Genomic DNA, 25480 nt, shown 5'->3' with positions numbered 1-25480 from the left:
GGCTCGGCCCCAGGGCTCAGGTGTTGGAACCTGAGTTCCCACTGTCGTGTATTAAAAGGTGGCAGAACTTTTAAGAGGTGGGACTTAGCACAAGGCAGTTAGGTCAGGAGGGCACTGCCCTGGGATGGGCTTGACTGTAGTTCTCTGGGACCCCCAGTTTGTTCCTAAGTGGATTAGCGTAAAACCTGAGCCCGAGCCCCAACCCCCCGGCTGCCTGCCCTCCCTGGGCTCTCCTCCCTCGCGTGCTCTGGCCATCACAACGCCATCCTCCACGAGCCTCAACAGAGCCCGCAGCAGCTGCCACCGCACTGTCGAGCCTCCAGAACTGGACAGACAAAGAAAACAGAAGGAGGTGGCTGAAGGCAGACATGTCCATCTGCAAAAACCAAATCTACTCCCAAAAGCCTTATCGTGAGGCAGGTGAAGACGGGGAACAAAGCCACCCGGTGGGGTCTGCTAGGAAGGGCCGCCACTAGCAGAGCCTGTCAGACTGCCCGCAACCACCTCTAGAAAACCAGAAACGCGGAGATTCAACATACGGTCTTAGCACACGGACACCCGGAAGCCTTACCAAGGGTCTCCAACACTGACGTGCTTCCTGCACGCGTGTGTGGAGAGTGCACACTCGGATCGGGTTCCAGTGACTTCACGAATGCAAGACGGGAAGACGGAACTCACAGTGACATCAACAACAGCTAACGCAAAACGACTGCTCTGGGCCAGAACCGGCTCGAGCTCTTCCTATAACTGCCCTGCTTCCTCTGACTCCTATGGAGGTACCACTCCCACCTTACAGGAGGAAACTGAAGGCCAGAGGCTGGGAGCAAGTCACGGAGGAAGCCGCTGAGAGCAAGTCTGAATCGCGGCTCCTCTGCTCCCCTGGGACCACGCCTCCCACAGGTGAGCTGCAAACTCCAGACAAATGCACAGAACAGCTATAGGAAGACAGTGGACGGTGGACCCAAGAGGGCAGACTTTGAAGGATGGCCACCACGTGGAAAAAAAATTGGCACTTGTGAATTTTCTTGTTTTTATAGTTTTTAGTCACACAGGGTGACTAAGAAACTCAGATGGAAAATCCACAGTCCTACTGACTGGAAGAACCAGAGGAGAGAATCTGGGGCAACCACAGTAGCTGATGGAAAGAGCTGAGACGGGAGCCCCAAATCCTAGGCATTTGCCCAATTCTCCAGCTGAACTACACACATACTGGTAGACTCCAAGCAGCCCAATAAGGATCAGGACTAAACTGAGATGCCAGTTGTAGCCCACCACAGGGAGACAGTTCAAGTTTAAGTTCAGCCAAGTTAACTGACTACTAGAAAAGTTTAAATCAAGATACAGTGCCAGAACATAAAATTTGGTTTATCTATAACTATCATGTCCAGGATAAAATTCATAATCATTAATATGATCCATACTCAAGAGAAAAGGTAATCAACAGAGGCCAACTCCAAAATGACCTAAACGTTGGAATTACCTGACAAGGATTTTAAAGTATCTATTATAACCATGCTCAAGGGTGTAAAGAAAAATATGCTCAACAAGAATGAAAATATAGGAAATACCATCAGAGAAATGCATACCATAAGAAAAGAATCAAATGGGAATTCTGTAACAGCGTTGTCCAATATAACTTTCCAGGGATTTTTGTTCTGGGTTTATTTTGGCCGGTGGGGAGGTGGTTCTGGGGATTGAACCCAGGGTCTTGTGCATGCTGAGCATGTGTTCTACTACTGAGCTGCCCCCAATCCAACACAACTTCTGCAATGAGAAAAATGCTTTACCCTCTGCTGCCCTCCTAGTGCCACTGGTCACATGTGGCCACTGAGCACTTGCAATGAAGCTAGTACAACTGAGGAACTGAAGTTTTTAATTAATTTTGATTTAAACAGGCACACATTGCTAGTGTCTACAGCATTAAGCAGTGTGGCTCTAGAATGCAAGATTACAATATTCAGGAAAAAATAATTCACCAGATTGGTTTAACAGTTCAGTGGAGATGGAGAAGAAAATACCAGTGAGCCTAAAGACAGAGCAATACAAATAATGCACTCTGAAGAACCAATGGGGAAAGACTGACAACTCTAACAGAAAGAACAAAGGCAGAGAATAGTTAGATACAGTCCAGTGTCTTACATGTTCTGTGTGGTGATCAATCATTAACTCTAAATATATGGGGACCAGTTAAGAAAATAGCATACAATCCAGGAAACCCACTAACAATAATTTAATAATAATGTAAAAAGGTGTAGTCAAAAAGGCAACAAGTAAATTAAAATGAAATCCTTTTAAAATTCATTAATTTAAAGAAAGAATGAAAGAGAGAAAAAACTTAGAACATAAATAGAAAACAACTAGCATTATGATAAACCTAAATCCAGCTATATTAATAATTACACTAACTGTTAATGGACTAGACACTTGAATTAAAAGAAAGAGATTGTCATAACAGATTTTAAAAAAGCAAGGCTTGGCTATATGCTGTCTGTAAGAGATGTACTTTAAAAAATAAAGATTAGAAATCAGGCAGTCTGCTCCCTAATTTTAACTAGTATAGTATACATTATCTATGAAGTAACTTCCCTTTCTAAAACCCAATGATACCATGCATATATGAATATCTGCACATGTACAAGGACAAATATGTAATATCTAAATATTTTTATGCTCAAGATACGATTATAGTAATAAATGGTCAAATTCATGTGTACCCAAACCCAAAAGATGTGGTGGAAGGAAGGAGCAATTTACCAAATAAATGCATCCACCGTTGCTTATTTTTTCCCCTCAATCAACATTCATTCTATCAAATAATCAGATAGCGTTTGGGGTAATTGTGACCAGAAAACATTCCTTATTCTTCAAGAGTGACTTAACTCTTCCTGCACAGCAGCAGAACTGTCCCAAAACTGCTTAACTTCAAATTTTTATGGAAGCCTGGCCTGACCATCACACCCACCGGGTACTCAGAGCAGAGGCGTCTCCAGAGCTCTGCTGCACAGGCAAAGCCATGGCGAGGGAGCGAGGGGCCCTGGGTGAGCCGGCAGAGCACCCCTCAGTCCCTTGTACCTCTCGGGGCTGCGGGACAGGGCCCCCTTCAGGCTGCTTCCCTGGGGTGACCCGCCACCTGGTCAGCTCCACGGACGCCTTGCTGCCAGGCACCCTCTCCACAGTCCCTCTTCACTATCTACTCAAGTCCTCTTTTCTCCTTGGGATTCTCCTCCAAATTTCAAGTAGTACTATCAACCTCCACTTTTCAGATTTATTTTCAGTTGAGTTTTAAATGTGAATTTTATTTAAGATATTTTTAATTTAAATTTTAAAATTTTCCCCATTGCACTCAGCTGATTCCACACAGCTTTCCTCTAAAATGCACAGTCGTTTGCTCTCTACGTGTCTCATTTTCATACACATTCAACCTGCAATAAACTTTCATTTTCTCGAAGCAAGGGACTGTTGTTTAAAAGTGCATGTCTGTGCACACATGTGTACTCACACACACGCACACAAAGATGCCCTCTGGCTCTGGCTGCTCTGGCTGAGGAACATGCTTGCACTGGGCACTCCCTGCAGGTCCACAGTCCTTCATTGCCCATAAGACCCCATAACTGCATGGCTCTTCATAGTTTGGAGCACCTTTACACAGTGTCTCACCTGACAGTTCCTGTGGCGTGAATTGATTGGCATCTCCCTAGTAGAGGTAAATTAACACGAGAAGTTCAAGCCCATGACCAGGAAAGCTGTAACTGCAGAGTGGACAGCAGGGGACTGACAGATGGGCTCATGCACAGCACTGGGCCAGGACCACACACAGCTGCCCACCAACCCAGGACAGCACAGACCATCCACGTGAGATGGCCAATGGCAAACCCAGCAGAAAGCCAGCCAGGACTGCAGAGCAAATGTTGCGCTTCAGCTGAAAGGGCAAGAAAAATGACCAGACGCAGGGAATTCCTGGGATGCCATCACAGCCCCCTTCCAACGATGACAGCAGTGTCCACCACGGCGTGGCGTCTTCATCGCCCCTTGATGACGCACGTCGCTCCTGGGGGAGGATGATGTCCTTCTTGACTCTCCATGTGGATAACTGAAGGCCAAGACACACACAACCCGTGCGGCTGGCAAACCACAAGTGCAGGAGGCAGACCAGGTCTCTCTCCCACGCACCTGCCAGTGCTCGGGGTGGACCTGCCTGAGCACCGCTCACTCTGGAGCCAGCTCTGGTACTGGTGCCAGAATCAAATGCCTGTGAGCTCCAGTTGTCCTGGCCACAGAGGGAGGAAGTGAGGTCCACACCTGTGAGCTCCAGTTGTCCTGGCCACAGAGGGAAGAGGTGAGGTCCACACCTGTGAACTCCAGTTGTCCTGGCCACAGAGGGAGGAGGTGAGGTCCACACCTGTGAGCTCCAGTTGTCCTGGTCACAGGAGGATGGAGGGAAGGTCACACCTGTAAGCTCCAGTTGTCCTGGCCACAGAGGGAAGAGGTGAGGTCCACACCTGTGAACTCCAGTTGTCCTGGCCACAGAGGGAGGAGGTGAGGTCCACACCTGTGAGCTCCAGTTGTCCTGGTCACAGGAGGATGGAGGGAAGGTCACACCTGTAAGCTCCAGTTGTCCTGGCCACAGAGGGAGGAGGCAAGGTCCATGCCTGTGGGCTACAGTTATCATGGTCATGGAAGGATGGAGGGAAGGTCCACGCCTATGAGCTCCAGTTGTCATGGCCACAGAGGGAGGAGGGAAGGTCCATGCCTGTGAGCTCCAGTTGTCCTGGTCACGGGAGGATGGAGGGGAGGTCCATGCCTGTGAGCTCCTGTTGTCATGGCCACAGAGGGAGGAGGGAAGGTCCATGCCTGTGGGCTACAGTTATCATGGTCATGCGAGGATGGAGGGAAGGTCACACCTGTGAGCTCCAGTTGTCCTGGCCACAGAGGGAGGAGGCAAGGTCCACACCTGTGGGCTACAGTTATCATGGTCATGGAAGGATGGAGGGAAGGTCCACGCCTGTGAGCTCCAGTTGTCATGGCCACAGAAGGAGGAAGAGACGTCCACACCTTTGAGCTCCTGTTGTCCTGGTCACAGAGGATGGAGGGGAGGTCCACACCTCCACCCTGTGCACACCACAGTGCAAGTGGCGGGCACTGTCCCCGCGGGGCTGGGGTCAGTCTTGGGGTTAGTAGATGGGGCAGCAGCCCTCAGCAAAACCCAGCCTCCCATGTTGGGGGCCACAGCATGCATCAGGCAGGCCCTGAGGAAGGGAGTCCCACCCCAGGCTCCCGGGGCAGGCACTGAGGTTGCTCACTCAAATCCTCTCGCTGACATACCACTCTTGCTAGCGGGTTTTACTGTGTGGGCCAATTTTGGGGAGGATCACCTTACACAAATTAGTTTGCATTCTGAGATAGAAAGACAAAAAACAGACTGTAAGTTAGAAATAACGTGTAATGTTTATTTAAATATGACTTTCTCAGGCTGGGGTTGTGGCTCAGAGGTAGGGCACTTGCCTGGCATGTGTGAGGCACTGGGTTTGATTCTCAGCACCACATATAAACAAATAAAGTAAAGGTCCCTCAACAACTAAAAAATATCTATAAAAGAAGTGTGACTTTCTCAGTTTTGAATGCCAGCTGCTTATAGTTTGGCATGGTACCGTTCAAGTGAATCTTAAAGGGTTGAGACTGAAGGAGATTTTCAATATACAAATTCAAAGGCTAATGCACCTATAAAATGCGTGCGTAAATGGCTGGATGTCACGGACACGTCTAACCCTTCCAGTGTACCGCCATGTACCAGGGTGCTGTCAGCACGTGGCTCGGGGGCCGCACAGTGGCCCATCTCCCCACCGCGTGCCTGTGGGACACCCGGCCTCTGCTCAGCACCAGGCCTGGAAGCCAGCGTGCTTACGAAGCCAACCGCCCGCTGTGCCCCCGACAGCTACTATCAAGCCAGCGGAGCCCAGTGCAGCCCCCACGAGCCAACGCCCACCACCACCCGCAAAGCAGAGCTTGAGCCCAGGCTGTCCTTCATGGAGGACTGGTTGCAGTGAAGCCTGGTGGCCCAGCGGGAGCCTGCCAGTCAGCCCACTTCCACCCACCACGGTGAGCACGAGTCACTCCTGCTTCTCAAACAAGTACTTGCTGCTCTTCTCTTCTTTCTTGAGTCTGATTGTGTGTTTTACTTTACGAGCAATCCACCCGCTTCTTTATCCTTCTAAATAGTGGGAATCTCCGCTGAGGACCCTTGGAAGGCAACGCTGAATCTTCAAGGTAGAGAAGCACACCACCGACTGCAGAGGGAGACCACTGGATGAGAGTGCACCCGGCTGGAGCTCCTGAGCACGAGCCAGTCCCGTGGTCACCACGGATTCTGGAGGACCGCCTGTGTACCTGACAACCGCAGGTCACCCCGACACACCTAGAGAAGCACACGCCCTCAGACACCACCAGGGCTGGGATCTGAACCCAGGTCTGAGTGGGGGCAGGGAGAGGGTCCAGGTACGCTTCCCTCCCCGCCATCTTCACAACACGGTCTTCACGCAGGAAGCCAGCCAGTCCAGTGCTCAACGCTGTCACGTCCTTGCAAATCACTGATTCTACCACGCGGAGATCCCAGGCATCCCAGGATGGGAAAAACTCTACAGACCCTCACCGGGAACCACGTGCATGCCACACTCATGCACTCACATGCACATGCACACACGTGCACTCACGCTCAAGCATTCACAAGCATGCACACGTACACACATGCTCACACAGTCGTGCAGTCTCACACACACACACACACACTCATGCACCCACATGAACACACACATGTACACAGTGCACACACATACGCATGCACTCACAGCATGCGCACATACACACATGCTCATGCAGTCACAGGCATGTACACACTTGTGCACTCACACACACACACACATATGTGCACATACACCCATGCACTCACAAGTGTACACATGTGCTCACAGTCACAGTCATACACACATACACACTCGTGCACTCACATGAATACACACATGCGCACAGTGCACACACACACATGCACTCACACACATGCACCCATGCATACGTGTGTATGCACACACCCATGCACTCACACACACACATGCACACATGTGCACTCACACACTCATGCACTCACAAACACACATGCACACACATGCACTCACTCATGCACATACATACACTTACACACATCATTCACAAGTGTACACATATACATATGTGCTCAGTCACACAGTCGCACATATGTACACATTTGTGCATGCACATGCACACATGTGCACACACATGCATATGTACTCACATAAATGCATGTGCATACACACAATCATGTATTAAATGCACACACTCATGCACTCACGTGCACACATGCACACACTCATACACTCATGTGCATGTGCACATATACCCCTTGTGGAAAACAGTTCAAGGGACTCATGGACAGACTGGAACAAAACCCAAGTGTCAGTCCTCTTCCCGAGGTGAGTCCCAGTAACCAGCACTACTGCATGGGTGGAGGGCGGGAGGTAGGGTACATTACTGGGGACTGAATGCAAAATGCTCCTCCACTGGGCCACACCCCAGCTCTTTTTTTTCTTTATTTTGAGTCGGGGTCTCACTAAGTTGCTGGGGCTGGCCCTGAACTCACCGTCCTCCTCAGCTGCTGGGTCACAGGTGAGGCCGCTGTGCGGGGTCAACACTAGCGCTCTTTCTGAGCTCCATTCCTTTGCCCACCCTCTCCTCTTCTGGCTTCTGAGGAAGACTCCAGGGAATGAAGGGATGCCACTAACGGGCAGAACGTTATCTTGCCCACATCCCAGAACAGCCTGGCTGCCCTGTGCCCTGTGCTGCAGCCCCCCTCCGACACCCCTCGGGGCCACCTGCACCTGTCCCGCCCTGGCTCCCACAGCGCTCACCCAGCACCTGCTGTGCTCGTCAGCAGACAGTGCAAAAAGCACCTGACGGGGGCGTACCACCTACGAAAGCTGCAGACCGCAGCCCACCAGAGGCCATCATGGCCGGGAGGGCACCGGTGCAGGCCTGTGCCGCCACACTGAGCAGGTCAGCCTAGTGCAGAGGGCCCTTGAGTAGGCACAGGCAGGGTCCAGCATGGCCAGCTGGGGAAGAGGTCGCCTGTTTGCTTGCTACCGTCCCTCCTCCCTTGCAGAACACAGGCCAGGGGGCCCGGGTTCTGCGTCCTGCCTCACTGCTGTACTCCCGGCACCTACATCTGGCGCAGGGAGGCACTCAACACATCTTAGACCGGCAAAGATGGCGAGTCAAAGTCCGTCTTTCAGACCCCTGAAGGCTGAGGGTTGGAGCCAGGCACAGTGGCACATGCCTGTAATCCCAGCCATTTGGGAAGCTGAGGTAGTTCAAGGCCAGGCTGGGCCACTGAGCAAGACCCCACTTCAAAATTTAAAATTTAAAAAGGGGCTGGGGATGTAGCTGGGTGGTAAAATGACCCTGGGTTTTACCCAAAACCCAGTACTGCAAAAAAAAAAAAAAAAAAAAAAAAAAAAAATGACTGAGGATTAGGACCCCAATTATAAATCTTACTCTAAACAACAATAATTAAATGGAAATTAATTGCACAGCACAGAGAAAAGAAACTGAGTCAAGATGGTTTACCTTTTAGAAGATTAAAAATGATGATAATCTGAACTCAAACTTTTAAACAACCAAATACGGAATGGGCTTTACAAAATAAATAAACACAAAGTAGACCCTACACAAAGCAGTCTTAAGTCAGAAGTGACCCTTGAAACCCAGTTCCTCTAAGTGAGAGTCAATACCTTGGTGGTCAGTGGGGCATCGCCCCTTGCTGTGGACCCTGGGTAGGACAGAGGCCACCTCTCTGGAACGGGCCAGGCACCGAGTCAGGACACCCTTGCCCTCCTCTGCTGCCCCCACAACCTGCATCTCCAGGTGCTCCCTGTGCACCCGTGCCCTTGGGCACAGGCTTGCTCCTGGCTGCCGAGCTCCATTACTTATTCCTCGGTGCTGGTGCATCTGAGGACGTGCCTGGGTCCCCAGGGAAACAGAGGCATCAACTTCATCCCCCGCCACAGGCTACACCTTGGACTCTGCCCACGCACACACGCACACCCTCCATCACCAGGAACAGGGTGCAAGCAAGGCAAGTGCCGCCTGTTCAAGGAGACTGCAGGGGCCTGCTGAGGAGGGACCAGCCCTGGCCCCAGCAGGCCCCTGGACACAGCTTGCCACCAGCCTCTCCTGAATCACTACACAGGGCTATGAGGGAACAGGTAGTGACAGGGCAGATGCACACTGACTGGAAGGTCCCAGGCAGGACGCGCACGCCCTCCACCTTGTCCCAACCCCGCAGGAGTGCAGGACTTGAGCTCCCTGGACTCTGGCCCAGGGCTTCAGTAACGTCCCAGGTAACGTGAGCTTCAGAACCTTCTCTTCTGACTGACCAGCAACGTTGGGCAAGGCTGAAATCACTTCCCCCAACAGGTCGGACTCTGCGAGACTCCACATCATTAAATTTTTAAGGGAGTTCGTTGGGGAAGTCCTTTAATCCTTTAATAATTGAGCTGGGGAAAGGGGCCAGGGATGGAGAGCATTTACCTGGGCAGATATTAACTGGCTTGGCTACTAATGGCTTTCCAACAATCCCACTGTGTCCACGTTGCCATTTAAAAGAGTACATTCCATTTGGCCCTTGCTCTTTAACTGTCAACAGGGAAATTGAAAAATAATACATCATTAAGTATTGCAATTTGTATTACAGCTCCCTGCCCAAGTCTCCCTTCTAGAACTACTGAGCTCAGTCTAAACTAAGCCCTAACAACCAGTTGACAGGTAGAAAAATTCATTCCATGAATCAGCTGGATGGCTATGATATCAAATAACCCATCACTAATATCCTTTCCACTGAGTTTACTGGCCACAGAGGCAGAGCCATTGGAAAGTACTCAGGCTCCCAACAACTGCAAACTAGGCTGCATTCCCTCCTAAGCCGGAGTCTGGCCCCTGCACCCTGTCTCCCTTCCTGTCCTGGGGTCATGAGGATACAACCTCCTAGCCTGAGGAAGGACTCCCATCTAGGCTGCCCCCTCGGGACACGAGCGCACTGCACACAGACACTCGGAGCCCACCCCGCACCCCTGAGGGAGCTCCAGGTAAAAGCAGCACACGGGCTCCTCTTGAAGACAGTGCGTAATATGTCCGGCCAAAGAAGAGGTGGAGATGGCACCAGTGCTCAGACCCTGAAGCCCCGCTGTCCACCAGGCCAACCCACCCACAGTCCAGATACCCACGGTGAGGGGCTTTCGAACACTGCAAGCCTGCTCCTCCGCGTCCTGCAGTGGAGGTGGGGGAACTAAGTCACTGGGGCAGTGCCCTTGAAGGGACTCTACTCAACTCCCAAGAGAGCAGGTTGTCTGAAAAGGGCAAGCCCCACCCGAAGCCCTCTGGCTTCCTGTCTTTCTGTGATCTCTTGTGCACACACTCCCATCCCACCGTGATGCCAACCACCATAAGGCTCTCACCAGAGGCCAGACAGGGCCACCTGTTCTTGGACTTTCCGCCTCCAAAACTGTGAGCTAAATAAACCTTTTCTTCATAAGTCCCCAGTCTCAGGTATTTTGTTACAGCAACAGAAAACCAATTAAGATACCAACCAAGTGGACAAGACAATAAAACAGAGTTATCTAGATACAGACACAAAGCCACCATGGTAGGGCCAGTGAGAAGGATGGTGTACACATCCTGAGCTCCCTTCTCTTGACAGGTCTCCCAGGTACCACAGAATGCAAAAGTTCTTCAAGTGACAGGCATGCGGGGGTCTCTGTCAAGCACAGTTGACCAGCTCCTGGCCCATGGAGGCCCTCAGGCTTATCCTGGGGAACTGTCCACACAGGGGTGTACCTTGGACCACACCGTGGATTAGAGGCAGAAACGTGGAGAAGACAGACCTACAGGGGTACTCTAGGAGGACCGGCATCCCTGGAGGAAGGAAATAGTCGCAGCCTGCTGCCATGTCCAGGCCCATGAACCAGGGAGGCCGTGGGAGAGATATGCCGTGGGAAGCCGCCGTGGCCATGCGGGGTGAGGCCCGAGGAGTGAGGGAAAGGAGATCCACCTCCAGCCGCCTCTGTCCAGCACAACCAGTTCTGGCCAGTCCTCAAGGAAATGCACACAGGGGCAAAGGGAAGGAGCACCGCGCAGACAGAGCGGGCAGGACCTGAGCCCTGGCCACGCCCCACCTCCTCAGGCGCCGCCTCTCTCCTGGGCCGTCGCCCCGCCCCGTGGGGGCCGTGCCTCCCACTGCCGCACCTCCCGCTCCTCCCCTCCCCTCCCCTTCCCAGAGCTACCTTTCCCTCCTTCCGTCCTCCCTCCCTTCTCCCTCCTCCCTCCTCTACTTCTTCACCTACTGGAGGCTGTGCCTTCTCTCTATCCCGTGCCTCTCCTGGAACCACTCTCCTCAAGGTCACCAATGACTACTACACAGGCCCCGGGGCAAAGAGGAGGCCCGTTTCTTGAAATGCCCCACCCTGCCCTGTTTTCCGGAATCCCACCGGTCATCCTCTCCTGCTTCTGCCATTCTGGGACGCTTCCTCCAGGGCTCCCTGAATGCCGGTGCTTCCCAGAGCTCGGTCCTGGGCCCTCTAGTCTGTTAGCATGGTAGGGTCGGGATCTGGAACGTCCCCCAGACATTCGTGTATTGAAAGCATGGTCCCCAGGGCTGCAAGGTTCAGAGAGGCTGCTGGGCAGCGAGGGGTCATGAGCGCTCTGCCCTCATCGTCAGAGTATCCAACTTCCCATGGATGAACCCATCGCTAACTGAGGGACCATTGGGTGGGACCCAGGTGGAGACAGTGGGTCACGGGGCGTGTTCTGGAAGCGTGTCCCTTCTCGCCAGCCCCTCCCCTCTTCTCTCTGTTCCCAACTCCAGGAGCGAGCAGCTGTCCTTGTCTATGCCCCCTGCCATGAGGCTTCTGCTTTGGCATTGGCCAATCATGGGCTGTCTTGCTGAGTTACTTAGGGCCTTGCTGAGTGGCTGAGGCTGGCTTTGAACTCTCCATCCTCCCGCCTCAGCCTCCTGAGCCGCTGGGATTAGAGGCATGTGCCACCACCTAACCAACACAACCAAGGGATTTAATAAACTGGGCCCCTGTCCCTCAGGCCACACCTCTCTTAAAACAATTTTACTCTTTTTTTAAGCATCTGTTTAATTTACATCTCTGAACCTTTCTGCTAGACTGTTAATACATCAGTGTTCTGTTTCATTCATTTTTACAGACTTGATGCATACAAGAATTTAATGAGTCTATTTGATGATTAAATGAACCAATGAGTTATTTAATTATTGAACTAATTGTTTATGAGTCCATTTAATTTAAGTTGAGAAATCCACACACAACTCAGTAAATAATACTCCACTTGCTCATGTATTACCTGAAATATCTAGTTTCATTAAACAGCAGTTTACAAAGATTAAATTCAGACATACACTTCATCTCTCCGAAATTGACTGGGACTAGTTTTCACAGAAAAAAAAGTGCTGGCAGTAGAGGGAGAAATAACACAATAAAGGAATACTTAGTTTCCTTAAAAACCGAAATTCCATTGTCACCGTGTGGATCCGGCCAGGCCCAGCGCCATCCCATGAACAAAAGGCAGGTTCTGGAAATGGGCCCCGTGGGGCACGGGGCGCAGCAGGGTCTCCTGCAGCTGAGGCCAGGACTGCTGGGAAAGCCAGGAGTCCAGAAGAAAACTTGGACAGGGTTATCCGAGGAACGGATGGACAGCTGCTGGTCAGTCCCAGTGGAAGCTATGTCTGGAAGGCTCTGGATCTGGTATTTCACAGTTCTGCTGCCAAATGTGCAGACGGGCTCCTCGCTCAAAAGCCACCAGCAGCAAACCCTGGGAGCTGAGAGAGGGAAATGGATGCTGAACCTTCCTTCATCCTTCCCGTGGGGCGGCCAGCGGGGAAGACGGGCCCTGTAGGCAGGCACGTGGTGTGGGAGAGGAAAGGCTGGTGGAAGATCTGCAGCGGCCTGGACGGCAGGAGTGATGACCACACACCAGCAGCTCCCGACACACACACACCAAGGCGGTCCCCAAATCCTAAAACTTCCTTCAAAACCACAGACTACGGCAAACAGCTGCCCATCGGAAAGCAGCCTAAAGCTCAAGTATCTAGCAGGTGGGGACTTGTTTTCCAAGAGCTGGCTCAACAGGACAGACTGAGAATTGTGATCTCACTGGGGTGTGAACCAGAATTCAAGCAGCAGATGGTGTGACTTAGTGGAAAGGCCATTCACCAGGGGTCAGCAGCAGGGGACAGCACCCCAGCTCCTCTCTCCACCAGTGGCGTGCCCTTGGGCAAGTTCTGCAATTCTCCAAGCCTCAGTTTCCCCAGTTGTAAAAGGCAGAGGGGCATTATAATGCATCAATTTAAAAAAGCAGTTTGGGGGTGGGGTGAAATAAAAACTTTTCCCTAGTTAACTTTTTAAAATTTTGATGAGGATCAATCTCTATCAAGTATATGTGAAGGCTCTTTGAAAATTAAAAAGGATAAAATTTTAACCAACAAATCCTCTTATGGCATGTTCTATGAGCCACGCACTGATCTGCATACTTTATAACTATTAATCCAAAATGGCCTGAGGAGGTTGGAACCATTGTTCTCCCCATCTCCAAGGTGACAGGCACAGGGCAAGTGAGACCCTTCTCCAAGGAAATGGGGAGTGACAGGCACAGCAGGGTTGGACCCCAGACCCACTGGCCTGTGCCCATGCTCTTAGGGACTGTGCAAAGTCAGGGGATCACAGCACAAGCACGAAGGCAAGCTCCCGCCCCGGCCTGTGGGTGCTCCACGTGTTTCCGAAAGGCTCTTTGTGTTTGTTGTCTTTTTTAATTCTCGAATTGACCCTATGAGGTCATTGCTACGATGTTCCTTTGTACAAATGGGGTTTGGACATTGCTTGACAGTAAAAAATGTTTCAGATTATTTTTCCCATCGTGGAGACAGCAGTGCAGGGTCCAAACCACTCGTAGCCACCCGTCCAACCCCTTCCACCTGTGAACGGGGGCTTTTGAAACTGAAAGTCCAAACCAGTGAGAAAGCACAAAGGAACTAGGTTCTGGAAGAAAAGGGGTGGACGCACGATAGTGCCAGCCTTCTGTACCCACAGGGAAGCCCCTCGTAAAGGGTGGCCTGCTTCTGCCAAGACAGCCTCCTCCACGTGGTCCTTCTAAGGTCTAACCTTCTACCACGGGTCATTCTTTTGACCGAGCACCCTTCCAATCAAAAGGCATCTTCTCACATGCACCCCAGTGTGAATTCCGCAGAACCTCCTCTCCAACATGGCAGTCACCGGGAGCGGGCTCCACCTGCTCACAGAGTGATCTGCAATGTGAAGGGCCAGTGGTGGCCAGTGAGAAGACGAAACTGAGCTGAGACCCTCAAAATGGGACTAGAAAACTAGTCGGGGCGCAGAGCTCCAAGGAAGAAGTCAGCAACCAGCGCGGGTAAGGAAGGGCCTCCTGTGCGCTCGCCCCTCTGGGCCCCCAGCCCTCCCGAGGCTCTGAAGAGCTGGGCCCTGAGAAGACGGTGGCTGTCTTTCCTGGGTAGCCGGCCACGTGTGGGGAGGGTCGAGAGGAGAAAGGATGACGGAAGCCCGCAGCAGGGGACACTAGCTGGTGTGTTAAAAGGATTTGTTCCACCGTAGAACCAAAGACTCTCCCCAAGGCCAGCCTCAGGCAAGGAACCTGAAGGATGGAGAGGAGGCAGGAGGCTCTGAAACAACCTGAAGCCAGGGAAGGAGACCAGGCAACAGCAGGCGTGGCCTGCGCCCTGAGGGACAGGAAGGCCCAGGAGATGCCCCGGAATGAGGCTCTCGGGCTGCTGCCCTGACCTGGACCGACGGCTCCCAAAGTCACACTGCTCCTCCACACGAGGACAGCTCTCCTTCCCAGGGCACGAGAGCCCTCGCCCGGTCCTTCCTCTCTCCAACCACAGGGACGGACCCAGCGACTGTCAAGCTCCTACACACTGTGGAAGCCACACCTTCTCCACCCAACCACCCGCTCTCTTCTCTGGGTCCCTTCCTGGAGAGAGACATCAGCTTCTCCACCCGGGAGCTGGCAGCCCAGGCCAAGCTGACATTGGCCACCATGCAGGCTCAGGCCACGCTGGTACTCAAACAAAGACATATTGGGACCCTCCTACAGACAGAGAGGGACTGTTTCTGGCCCAGAGGGAGCTGGCCCTAATCTGCCTCACCGTGAATGGCAACAATGCTAAGAATGAAAATGTGGTTTGGGGGACAGTCCCCAGGAGCCCAACATTTTGGTATTTAAAGGAACTTTAATGAGCTTAAGAAGCTAATCTGGAGTTCAGGAGGGGGTGTTTTGTTTTGTTTTGTTTTGAAAAATCCTTTTAAAGGCTCCTGAGGCTGGATGGGGAGGAGGCAACTCAATGGTGAGTCAAAGACTGGCGGCCTTGGAACTGAAGGGGCGGAGGAGCAGGGACAGGAACCTGTCCAAAGAGCACCTCTCCCGGCAGCAGAACCTGTTGCTCCAAAGACACAGGATTCAGGAATGCCACATCCAGAGAAGTAACAGAGCTGAGCATGAGGACCGCATTTCTGTCCTATCAGAATGCTAACCGGGCTTCTCGCCAAGGGACTCCTCCCCATCTCTGGGGACAGCACCGGCCCAGCACTTCTCTGACCACCACATCACTCTGAGGACATAACCCAGGATCCACTAAGTGCCAAAACACTCATAGAGATTTTCAGCGTCCCCAAAATGGTCATGTGACGACAGTGATCATGGGACCATACAAACCTGAGAACATCACCCATCAACTACTTAGATGGGCTCTACCCCATAACTAGTGGCCCCACGACGGACAGTGTTTTGTGCATCTAAAAGGCAAATCGGATTCCCCCAACTAAGAAAATCAAGAGTCTTAAGGGTCCACAAGGAAGGCCAGGGGAAGAAGATGAAGAATTTTGATAAGACAGAGTTTAAATAATATTTTATGCTTGCAAGTGTCGAATTAACAGAACTGAACAGGGCACAGGGCGTAAGAGGGAGGGAGAAAGGCACAGGACCAGACGTGAAGTCTAGATACAGCCTGGGTCCATTCCTAGCAAAGCTGGACGCTGGTGATACTTTTTGTATGGACAGAGTTTACAAGCAGATCAAGCAAGACGGGTCAATCCCCTGTGGCCAGATATCCATCAGGGATCATCTGTTATGGGACAATAATGATAAAACTCAATCCAATGGTGTGGCAAGATGCTGGAGGCCCACAGAGTCGGAACAGCCAGACATATTTGCTGTTCTCCAAAAATAGGATCCCCACACTGGAATAATGAAAGGCTGGAAGAGGCCAGACTCTCCTGTGACTTCAGTTACTGGCCTAGGAAAAGCATGGTCTACTCTGTATTTTTAGTTGTTATGACATTATGAAACAATAATGGGGAATCTGGCAATGGTTTCATTAAAGGCCAGCTAATCCATGCATAACAGCCAGGTGACAAGCTCTACCGCGGACTTGGTTACCACGTTCACCAAGGAAAAGAGCAGCAGAGAAGTAGGCCCCCAGTCCTTTTATAACTATGCGGACGGGGCGATTCCCATGGGATCACCTAGGCGGCAGAGGAGGAAGCTGGGTGGGTTCCTGCTGGCCTGCCAGTGTCTTCAGCCATACCACAGGGTTTCTGCTGCATTCCACTTGCATCTGCTATCCAGGGCCAAAAGAAACCTAATCCCTATCCTAAGTCCCATTTTATTTATTTTCAGTGGTGTGAAAACAAACATGTAGCAAGATTACAGTGTTTACGCCTCCTTTTTAGCCCATATAGCTCTAATCCTCCTGCTAATTAATGCCAGGGCCACAGCAATTTTATTAATTTCATCTTGAGTAAAAATATAGAGACAGATCACTGGGCTTTACTAAAATAACAATTTGACATTTGGAAGGTGTTCGCTTGATTTCAGCAAGGCAGTTGGCTAGGTTTTACTTAAGACATGACAAGGAGACGCAAAGCTGCAGTCAACATTGGTCAACGATAACATAACTAACTCTAATTATGATAAATTGACTACAATGTCCCTTATCATGGGCATTGAGGAAACGAGGGAGAAAACCTGAGTCCTAAGGAGCCCCAGAAAGAGGCAGTTCTAAGGGGCATGATGGAGAAAGGGGTGTTTCCTCTGTCCCCTCTGGTGTTTGTCCCTGAACCTTTTCTGCACTCTGTCCCTAAATTCATCAGCTCCTCCAAGCACCTTCTGGGAAGGCGGCTGGCAAGAACGCTGTCGGGAGGTCCCTAAGAGATCTTGGGGAAACACACAGGTACTCCTCAGGGGAAGTCTCCTGCAGGCTGGGAGCAGGAGGCCCACCTTCCACGTCTCACAGAGGGTGGGAGACAGCCCCACTCCACACAGCAGCCCTCTGCATCTCACCCTGAGGCAATTTCTCTAAGAATCACGCTCTGAAAATGTAAAGAAGCATTTCAAAGTCCATGTCCAAAAGATTTTTTTTTTTTTAATTTTTGAGAAGCACTGAAGTAGAGCTAAGATTTTATAGTTAGGGCAGAATTTATTTTAAAATCTTCCTCCTGCGGTTCTGAGGACTCCATATGCCCCCACATTTCATCTCCCAGTACTATACAATTACACTTAATCTACCTAACATGATTCAATACTGGTCACTTTGAACATGATGACATTCAACAATCAGCATTGTGAAATGTGCATTTGCCCTAAAAAGATTTAATAAGTCTCTGGTAATATAAAGAATTTTAAAGGCTCATCTCTTTTCTAACTTCTAAATACTATTACCCAAATCATTTCTTTGGCCATAAAAAAAATAATTAGCCGATGATTTAATAAATGAAGTTGTTTTCATTAGGGAAACAGAACCTGTTGTCTCCCAGACCTTCTCAGAATTGAAGGCAACAATGGAAAGGCCTCCTGAAATTAATAATAGCCTTTCAGGTGATACAGAAGTTACAAACAAAAATGAAACCAAAAAGCAAGACAACAATGAACTATCAGAAAAGTTCTTGTCACTGAAATTGGAATATAGAAAGCCACTTCCTAGTCAGGACACCACAGTACCTAAAACTGGACTTGCACAATCACTTTTTAAAGTGTGCTCCACTTGGGGAAGGATGGAAGGAGTCCCATACGCACACTCAAAGATCAATGTCCATGGCTGGCACTCTCTTTCCCAAAATACTATTCACATCCATTCCTGCTGTATCTAAATTTATTTCAAAAATGTTGAGTCTTAGACGCCAGGAAAGTCTTTTCCAGGGACCCACACATATGAAGAGAGCAGGGAATGTTTCCAGTCACCCTCTAAAATTAAACAGAAAGGAAGAGGAAAGTCAACTGCCCCAGAACAGCAGGGCCGTGACTGTGCTCGCCCTGCGCTGAGCCCCTGCAATTCAACACAGGCAGCAGTTTATTACCTGCTCTGTTTGATTTTTATATTCCTTAAATTCTATTGTGCCAGGGGCCAGGCCAACAAAAGATAAAGTCGAGCAAAGCTCTAACAATTGCCTCTGCCGTTTCATCCGCGGCTCCTTCTATGAGTAACTGCATGCCCAATTTTGATCTCCAAGTAACGTCAGAGTAATAAAACCAAACTCCTCGCACACATAGCTCCTGCACCACCTTGACAAAATGCAGAATTAGCTCATTACTGATCCTAACAGAGAACATTACCTAAGCCGTTCTCTCCTCGGGGCTGCCAACCAGCAGGTCAAAAGAAAGACACAAAGAAAGCTGAGTGTGACATCCACTTTCCCCACTTCAGTCCCTTGCTTTGGAAAATTGGTCTGCTTCAAACGGCAGAGCAGAAACGTCCAGAGCCTCTGAGCAAAGGGCCGCACGGCTGCGGCTGCTGACAGGCGGGCAGTTAGATGCCGAGAACAGCCTGAGGACAGCAACGCTGTGCACAGGGCGCCCGGGGTGTCCAGCACAGTCCGGGGATACTGAAAGCTTCACATGTGGGGGAGGCCCCGCCGGACCCACCGAGCCGCCAAGCACATGAAAGCAACAATATAAACTCGATTTAAAAATGGGATCCCTTCCAGAAGGCTTAATTATCCATTTGTCACCACGGTCCCATTTTTCAGCAGTCTCTTCTCTCTCAGACTGAAGCCCAGCTACAGCATTTGTTTGGAACAAATTCAGGGAAAACTCCAAACAAACCAGATCATAGAGGAATCACTTAAATAGGGAACAACAGATATATAAATAGAATCTCTGGGGCTGGAAAATATTTGAGTTGTCTGCTAACTTGCAGGACAATCAAATCCAGTTCCGGAGCACCCACGGCGATGGCGTCCCAGTGCTGGTATCAGAGAGCACGGCTCGTCCGTTTCCCAAGCGCCGCCCTCCCATCCGACCGGTTACTTTTCTTTGATTGGGAGCAACAAAAGTCGCCTCCAGTCTCGACGTTCATAAATCAGTTCTGCAGCCTGGCCCTAAGTGCTTATTTGTTTTGGGTAATCAGAAGATAAAGTATTCCTAAGGGTGCCATAATGTATGAGACAAATACTTAGTACAACATCCAAGGTTTCAAAATGAATGGCTGAGTCCCAGATGCCACTGTCAACTCCATTTTTTTTAATTAGAAAAATGTGGTGTTTGACATCATGAAGGTGCAACAACTGGTGGATAGAAAGGAATTCTCACTTTTTAAGTGGCTGCCTGACAGCACGGATCCACAGCTGATGAGTCCAACGCACACTCGCCCAACAGCCAGAAACGCACCAGTGAGTAAAATAACCAGGGCAAACCTCCTCTGTGAAGACCGTGTCTACGGTGCCACCCAAGAACACATTAGCCAGATGTTTCTTCACGGGAGTGCACAGGAACAGTACGTGAAGTTCCCGAATTTCAGGGACAGGGTGCTGCCGAGTGTGCCTTTGTTATCAGCGCTCCCCGGACCACCACCATCACCCTGTCACTTTTATCCCCTGCTCCTTTCCATGGACCATGTCTGGGCCTCAGAATTTTAAGAGATCCACCAAAAAAGCAAAACTTTCATAAATGTAATAAAGAGAAAAAAAAGTGTTCTCATAACTAAAATTCTTCTTCATAACTAAAATTGACAGTTAGAGGCTAAAATTGAGTTGCAGCCTAATGAGGATAAATATCAGGTCATTCCAGATAGCTGTCAACCAATCCTGGTCCTGCACAGGCGGAAGGTGCTGGGTCACAGCCTGAAGGCAGGTACCAAGAGTTTTTTGATTGTCCTCTCCTCGCCTGGCCCAGTGTCTGACACACAGAAGCTGGATAAAAGCTTACTGAATAAAGAAATCTGTCCTGAACCTATTTTTTGATCACCTCTTCTGCAGCCAATACCATGCACACTAATACCATTAAGATTATCAAGTACATTAAGAGCCTGTTTTGTTGGAAGAAGAATAGGATTGGGATGAGGGATAGATAGAGGAGGAAAAAGGAATATTTAAAAGGAATAAATGAATCTAAGAAGGAATTGAAGGGCTGAGCACAGACCAGTACTGATAGCATAGGGTGCCAGAACCTAAAGATCACAAGGAAATCAATTTTGGACATCCACGTTTCAATAAATATTTTAAATTAAAACTCAAGCCCTGCATTGAAACACTAACACCTCGCTGAACAATGTAGCTGACACCCCTCTATAAAGTCTTGGTTCTGGCCAACAGCTGGCAAGTTGATCCCGGCAATTTTCTCTTTGCAGAAATAGCTTTGTGAGGAGAGAAGGGACCCTCATGGGCTAATAAGCCCAAACCGCCGCCAGACCTGGAGGGCTGAGAGGAGGGACATTGTTGTGTTAAGTACTTCACAACTGTCTCTTCTCCTCTTGACACAGGCGACTTCCTTAGAGAAGATCTGACTGGCCAGACAGCTGTGTTGACCCTTCAGCCTTCTGTGATTCGTGGGTTTTTTTAACAAACAGAATAGAAATTCACATCCCAAATCCTTTCCTAAGCTCCAATACTTCTGAATTTGCTAGTGTTGTGCCTGAAGGATGTGGACATTTCAGTAATCTATAAGCAGAAAGATAAAGATGGGGGCACACAATGCCAAAACCTTTAGATGAAAAGCAAGAGAAAAAAAAATCGAGCAATCAGCCAGACGCTTTATCTGAAGGTAATACTTGAAACTGTGTGGGCAAAATCTGTTTAATTACCTAAAAACTGTACTTTTCCCTCAGACACCCGAAGACATAAACAGACAACCAAGAACAGAGATGAGCCGCCTTCTTTCAGTCTGTGCACCACAAAGACCTCTCCATGGAATGATCACAGTTCTCACTTTTTTATACATTTCTGTGTTGTCCATCTCATGCAAAGTTGAGAATGCATCTTTTTAGATCTTGGAAATGTAAAGTTATCACCCCATCAAAACAACAACAAAAATGCCTAGGGTTCTCTCCACATGGGGGTATAAAATCCAAGCATTTTATGGCAAAGGAACACTGCAGCGGTTACCGATCTAGTCACTTGGCTGGGTTTTATCACACCTCAGAGCCCAGGCGCTGGGAGAGGAAGGCACCCGTGCTGTCCCCAGCTTTCTGCTAGGACCTCTCCAGCACAGCCTCTCCCTGCGTGTTTCAGTAACAGGACGGGAGCCCCCTTTCTGGTACACCATCTCTCCTTCTATGCACAGTGACAAATGCAGAATGCACGCCTATCCACAGTGGTCACACACTGGTCCTGACGTACACAAACAGCTCCGTTTCAGCCACTCTTCTTTATGCAAACCCTCCACAGCCTGTGAAGCCAATGCCCCTATTGATTCATCATTTTTGCAGGGAGAAAAAAAAAAAAAAAAAACTATTCCCTCTCCTCACTCAGCTCCTCCGGCCTGGCCCCGGAGAGAAAAAAACCTCCCATCTCAGCCCCTTAGGCATTACGGAAATCTAGGCTCCAGGTCACCGGAGCTCTTAAATACCTGCCTCCCATTCCCCTCAAAACACAACGCTCCCAGGACAGCAGGGAACTGAACCCGCTGCTTCGAAGCAGAAAGCTCGCCTGGACCAGAGCTACCGAGAGGACCGAGGGGCCGAGGAGGTCAGGTCCCAACTTCTGGCCTGACAACTCCTCCGCCGGGAGAACTTGGAAGAAGGAAAGGCAAACGCTGCGCATTCAGCTCAGAGCCACAACAGCGCCATTTCGAGTCGGGTCTGTCTAGACCCCGGTGGACAAACTCCGGACAAACCCCGGAAACGCGCACGGGGGTGTGGGGGCGGGGGACAGAAACCTGGAGGTCAGCACAGCCTCACGGCTCGCACAGGAGCAAGGGTGGCGCAGACACCTGGGTAAGGTGGAACCACCGAGGAGACACGGGTCACTGGCAGCCCACAGGGCACCCCAGTGATCAGGGGAGACCATACTTGAAGGGGTCAGAGGTCCACAGAGAGTAGCCTCCAGGAATGGCCGGGTCGGGAAAGGGGCCTGGGAAGACTCAAACCTAGGCGAGCGGAGCAAGAATGGAAGCAATCGCGCGTGCTTCTGCGGGGCCGGTTGGTGGTTGCGTGCACTGGCGCAGACCCCAGCAGCCCCAGGGAGCGTGCAGGTTGCGGTGAGCCGCAATTCTAGGTCTGGGCGGGCTGCACCTCTACGCCTTGCAGAGCAGGCCGGGGTGAAAGCGGACAAGGTCCCAGAGCACACCGACGCCCGCGCAGGGGGCGGGGGCGGCGCTCGGCCGCGCGGTCACTTACTTCTCGTAGTCGTACTTGCAGTAGAGCTTCTTGTCCCGGTAGAAGCAGGTGGTCTCCAGGGGCTCTTTGCAGGAGGCGCACTGCACGCACTGCTCATGCCAGAAGCTGTCGTTGAGCCGCAGCAGAAACCGGTCCGAGATGACCCGCTGACAGCCTTCGCAGACCGACTTGGGACTCACCGCTCTGCCTAGAGTCGTAACAGACGTCCGCTGGTGAGCCGCGGGGCTGGTCACCCGGCCAATACCCGCTTGTGATCGCTCCGCACCCCATCCCCGACCCTCCACCCCAGAAAGCCCCCTAATAATCAGCCCAAGTCAAGACTTGGAAAAATCAAACCAAGTGACAGTTCTAATAAACAGGGACTATGTAGGAAGGTCTAAATTATGGCGGGGGCTGGGGGCGGACATCAGTAAGTGGCCTTTGATTATCAAACAGACCCAGGCATGTGCGCAAGCGTGCACACATCCTGTAAAGTTAGGTTACAAATAAAATTGTGCTCCCAGGTTTATCACATCGTAATCATTAAATCACTGTGTCTACTGTTTTTTTTAAACGGAATGAGTGAAGACCAATTTTAATTTCTTTTGTTAAAATACAATTGTATTCTTTTTTTTTTTTTTTAAGAAAAACTAAAATTCCCCGTTCTTCCTAAAAGTCTCGTGGGTACCGAAAAATACCATCTCTCCCGGGGCCAATTCAGTATTGTTCAAACTGATGAACCCCAAACTTCTGAGTCTTGGCTGACGTGCAAATTGCAGATGGGTTTTTTTTTTTTTTTTTTTTTTTTCCGTAAGAAGTGTCAAAATAGAAGGGAGAGAAAGAGTCGCTGCGGGGCCGGGGTGCTTGGTGTCCGCGCTCCACAGCAGTACAGGGAGCGCAAAAGACCCTGAACCAACTCAGCCCAGTCAGGGATTCGCTGTCCTACCCCTGATCTTTTAGTGTTTTGTTCCTCTAGTCTGAGGGACGGAGTGCTTTTTCCCAGAAGCGACACTTGGCCGCCTTTGTTGGCACATTTGACAATATTTGAAGAAGCCCTGCCCGCCTTTTGGACACCCTTGGGCGTGGTGTCTCAAAGGTCTGATCCTTTTCCATCTCCCTGCTAAGCTCCTCTCGCCTTTCCCTTCGGAGACGGCCAGCCTCTTGTAAGCGGGGCCGGTCGCTCTGGCGAGGGGTCGAACAGCGAGACAGCTCTCCACCTTCTTCCTGCCGGGTCTCGGCATCCCGGGCCACGATTCGGGCGCTGGGAGCAAACCAAGGCCGGGAGGAGGACAGCGGGCGAAACGCGACGCCCACGGCGCACTGAAGTCCGCACGCGCTCCCGGCGGGAGAGCGCGGGCCCCGGGCTTCGTACTTCTGCGAGGCTGGCAGAGCTCCGCGTTCTCGAAAGGGAAGCTGAAGGAGGAGGGCAGGTGCGAGATCTCGTTCCGTCTGGAGTGCGGGGGGCCGGGGAATTCCTCTGGATACGTTTCTCCCGCGAACGTCTCATCCTCTGCCTTCATCCCCCTCCAGCAGTTCGAGTAAGGGCAAGAGGCCAGGGGTTTAAGTGACAAAGGAAAAACACCTCCGCTAATAAACGAATAAATAAATCGCGCTTTTTCCCAAACTCGAAAAGCACCAGGGGTGGGCGGGGAGACCCATGGCAAGAATTCCTGGACTGAGTTCCTGAAGCCCCGCGTGTGTCACTCTCCCGAGTCCCTGGACTCACCGCTTTTCTGCGGTGGCTGCAAGGGGTTGGGGGAGGAGCGGCCTGGGGAAACCCACCCGACCTGCGATCCAGCTTCAGTTAATTAAGCCGAGGCGAGGGCCCTGCAGCGCCGGCTAATCCCCGCGCTGCGCTGCCCACCGGCCCGGAAAAGCCTCTCAGCCATACCCAAGACTAAAATTGGAGCAGGAGTTGGTGCGGGTGAGAAGCCGCCTCGAACTTGGGCGCTCCGGGCCTCGGACTTGGGATGCTCCCCGAGGCCGCCGAGAAATGGCTGGCATTTATGAGCCGTCGATCAACTCCGTGATTAAAAATTCAGCCCTGAGTATTTTTAATCACTTGCCACTCAAATGCCTGCGAGCAAACTCCCGCCCCTTGCGACTTTGGGGAATTCGGTGCCCCGGGCGTGAGGCCCGGGGAGGCTTGCTGGTTTTATTTCGGTTGGGGCGACTTGCAAGGGCTGACAGGCAGGCAGGGAGTGGGCTCCACTTCGGGAATGAAAAGGGACACCAGCTCCCCTATGGCCCTCAGGGTCACGTAAGCTGGGATCCAGAGCTCCTGGCCTGGCGGTGAGAGGGTGCGCTTGGGGAATACGGACTGAAAACTCACCTAGCAGCGAGGAGAAGGAGGCGGAAGACTCGATTGCGCTTTGGAAATTCTCCTCCATCTTCAGGCCGTCCAGCATGTTCGAGCCGGGCCAGGAGGACCTGTAGAGCAGAGGGAAGGATGCGCCTGGCGTCGGTGCCCGCTGGGATTCAGCGCCCGCAGTCGCCGCACTCCTGGGAGAGTACCGAGGGAGTGTCCAGGGCGACCAGAGTGAGCCAGGAGGATAGAGTCCAGCCAGAGGAAATGTGGGTGGGAGGAGAGCGACGAGTCACAGCGAAGGGCTCTGACTGCTGATTCTGCTGGAAGTCCACGCGTTATGTACTTAGGCCCCCGCCCCCAACGCGTTCCTCCTTCTCCTGACCCCCGCCCCCATCCCGTCCCCAGGTCTCCCATCCCGAGACCGACTCCGCCCCGACCTGTACTAAAGTACGCCCAAGGGACGTCTCTGCAGGAGC

General features: G+C 51.2%; 1 protein-coding gene across 2 annotated transcripts in view; it reads right to left on the bottom strand.

Moving 5' to 3' along the window:
- Lmx1a (LIM homeobox transcription factor 1 alpha) overlaps positions 1-25159 on the bottom strand; it is a 131484-nt gene extending 106325 nt beyond the window's left edge. For both annotated transcript variants that reach the window (XM_047521327.1, XM_047521328.1), the window contains exons 1-2: positions 25029-25159; positions 22718-22904 (exon numbers count right to left, since the gene is read on the bottom strand). In XM_047521327.1, coding sequence (XP_047377283.1) covers positions 22718-22904; positions 25029-25104 — 263 coding nt within the window. In that variant the 5' untranslated portion in view covers positions 25105-25159. The remainder of the gene's footprint in view (positions 1-22717; positions 22905-25028) is intronic.
- Positions 25160-25480: the final 321 nt, after the last annotated feature.

This window comes from Sciurus carolinensis, chromosome 12, assembly GCF_902686445.1.
Source record: "Sciurus carolinensis chromosome 12, mSciCar1.2, whole genome shotgun sequence".
Taxonomy (NCBI): Eukaryota; Metazoa; Chordata; class Mammalia; order Rodentia; family Sciuridae; genus Sciurus; species Sciurus carolinensis.
The sequence above is the reverse complement of the archived record's forward strand: the minus strand, read 5'-3'. Positions and strand labels throughout refer to the sequence as shown.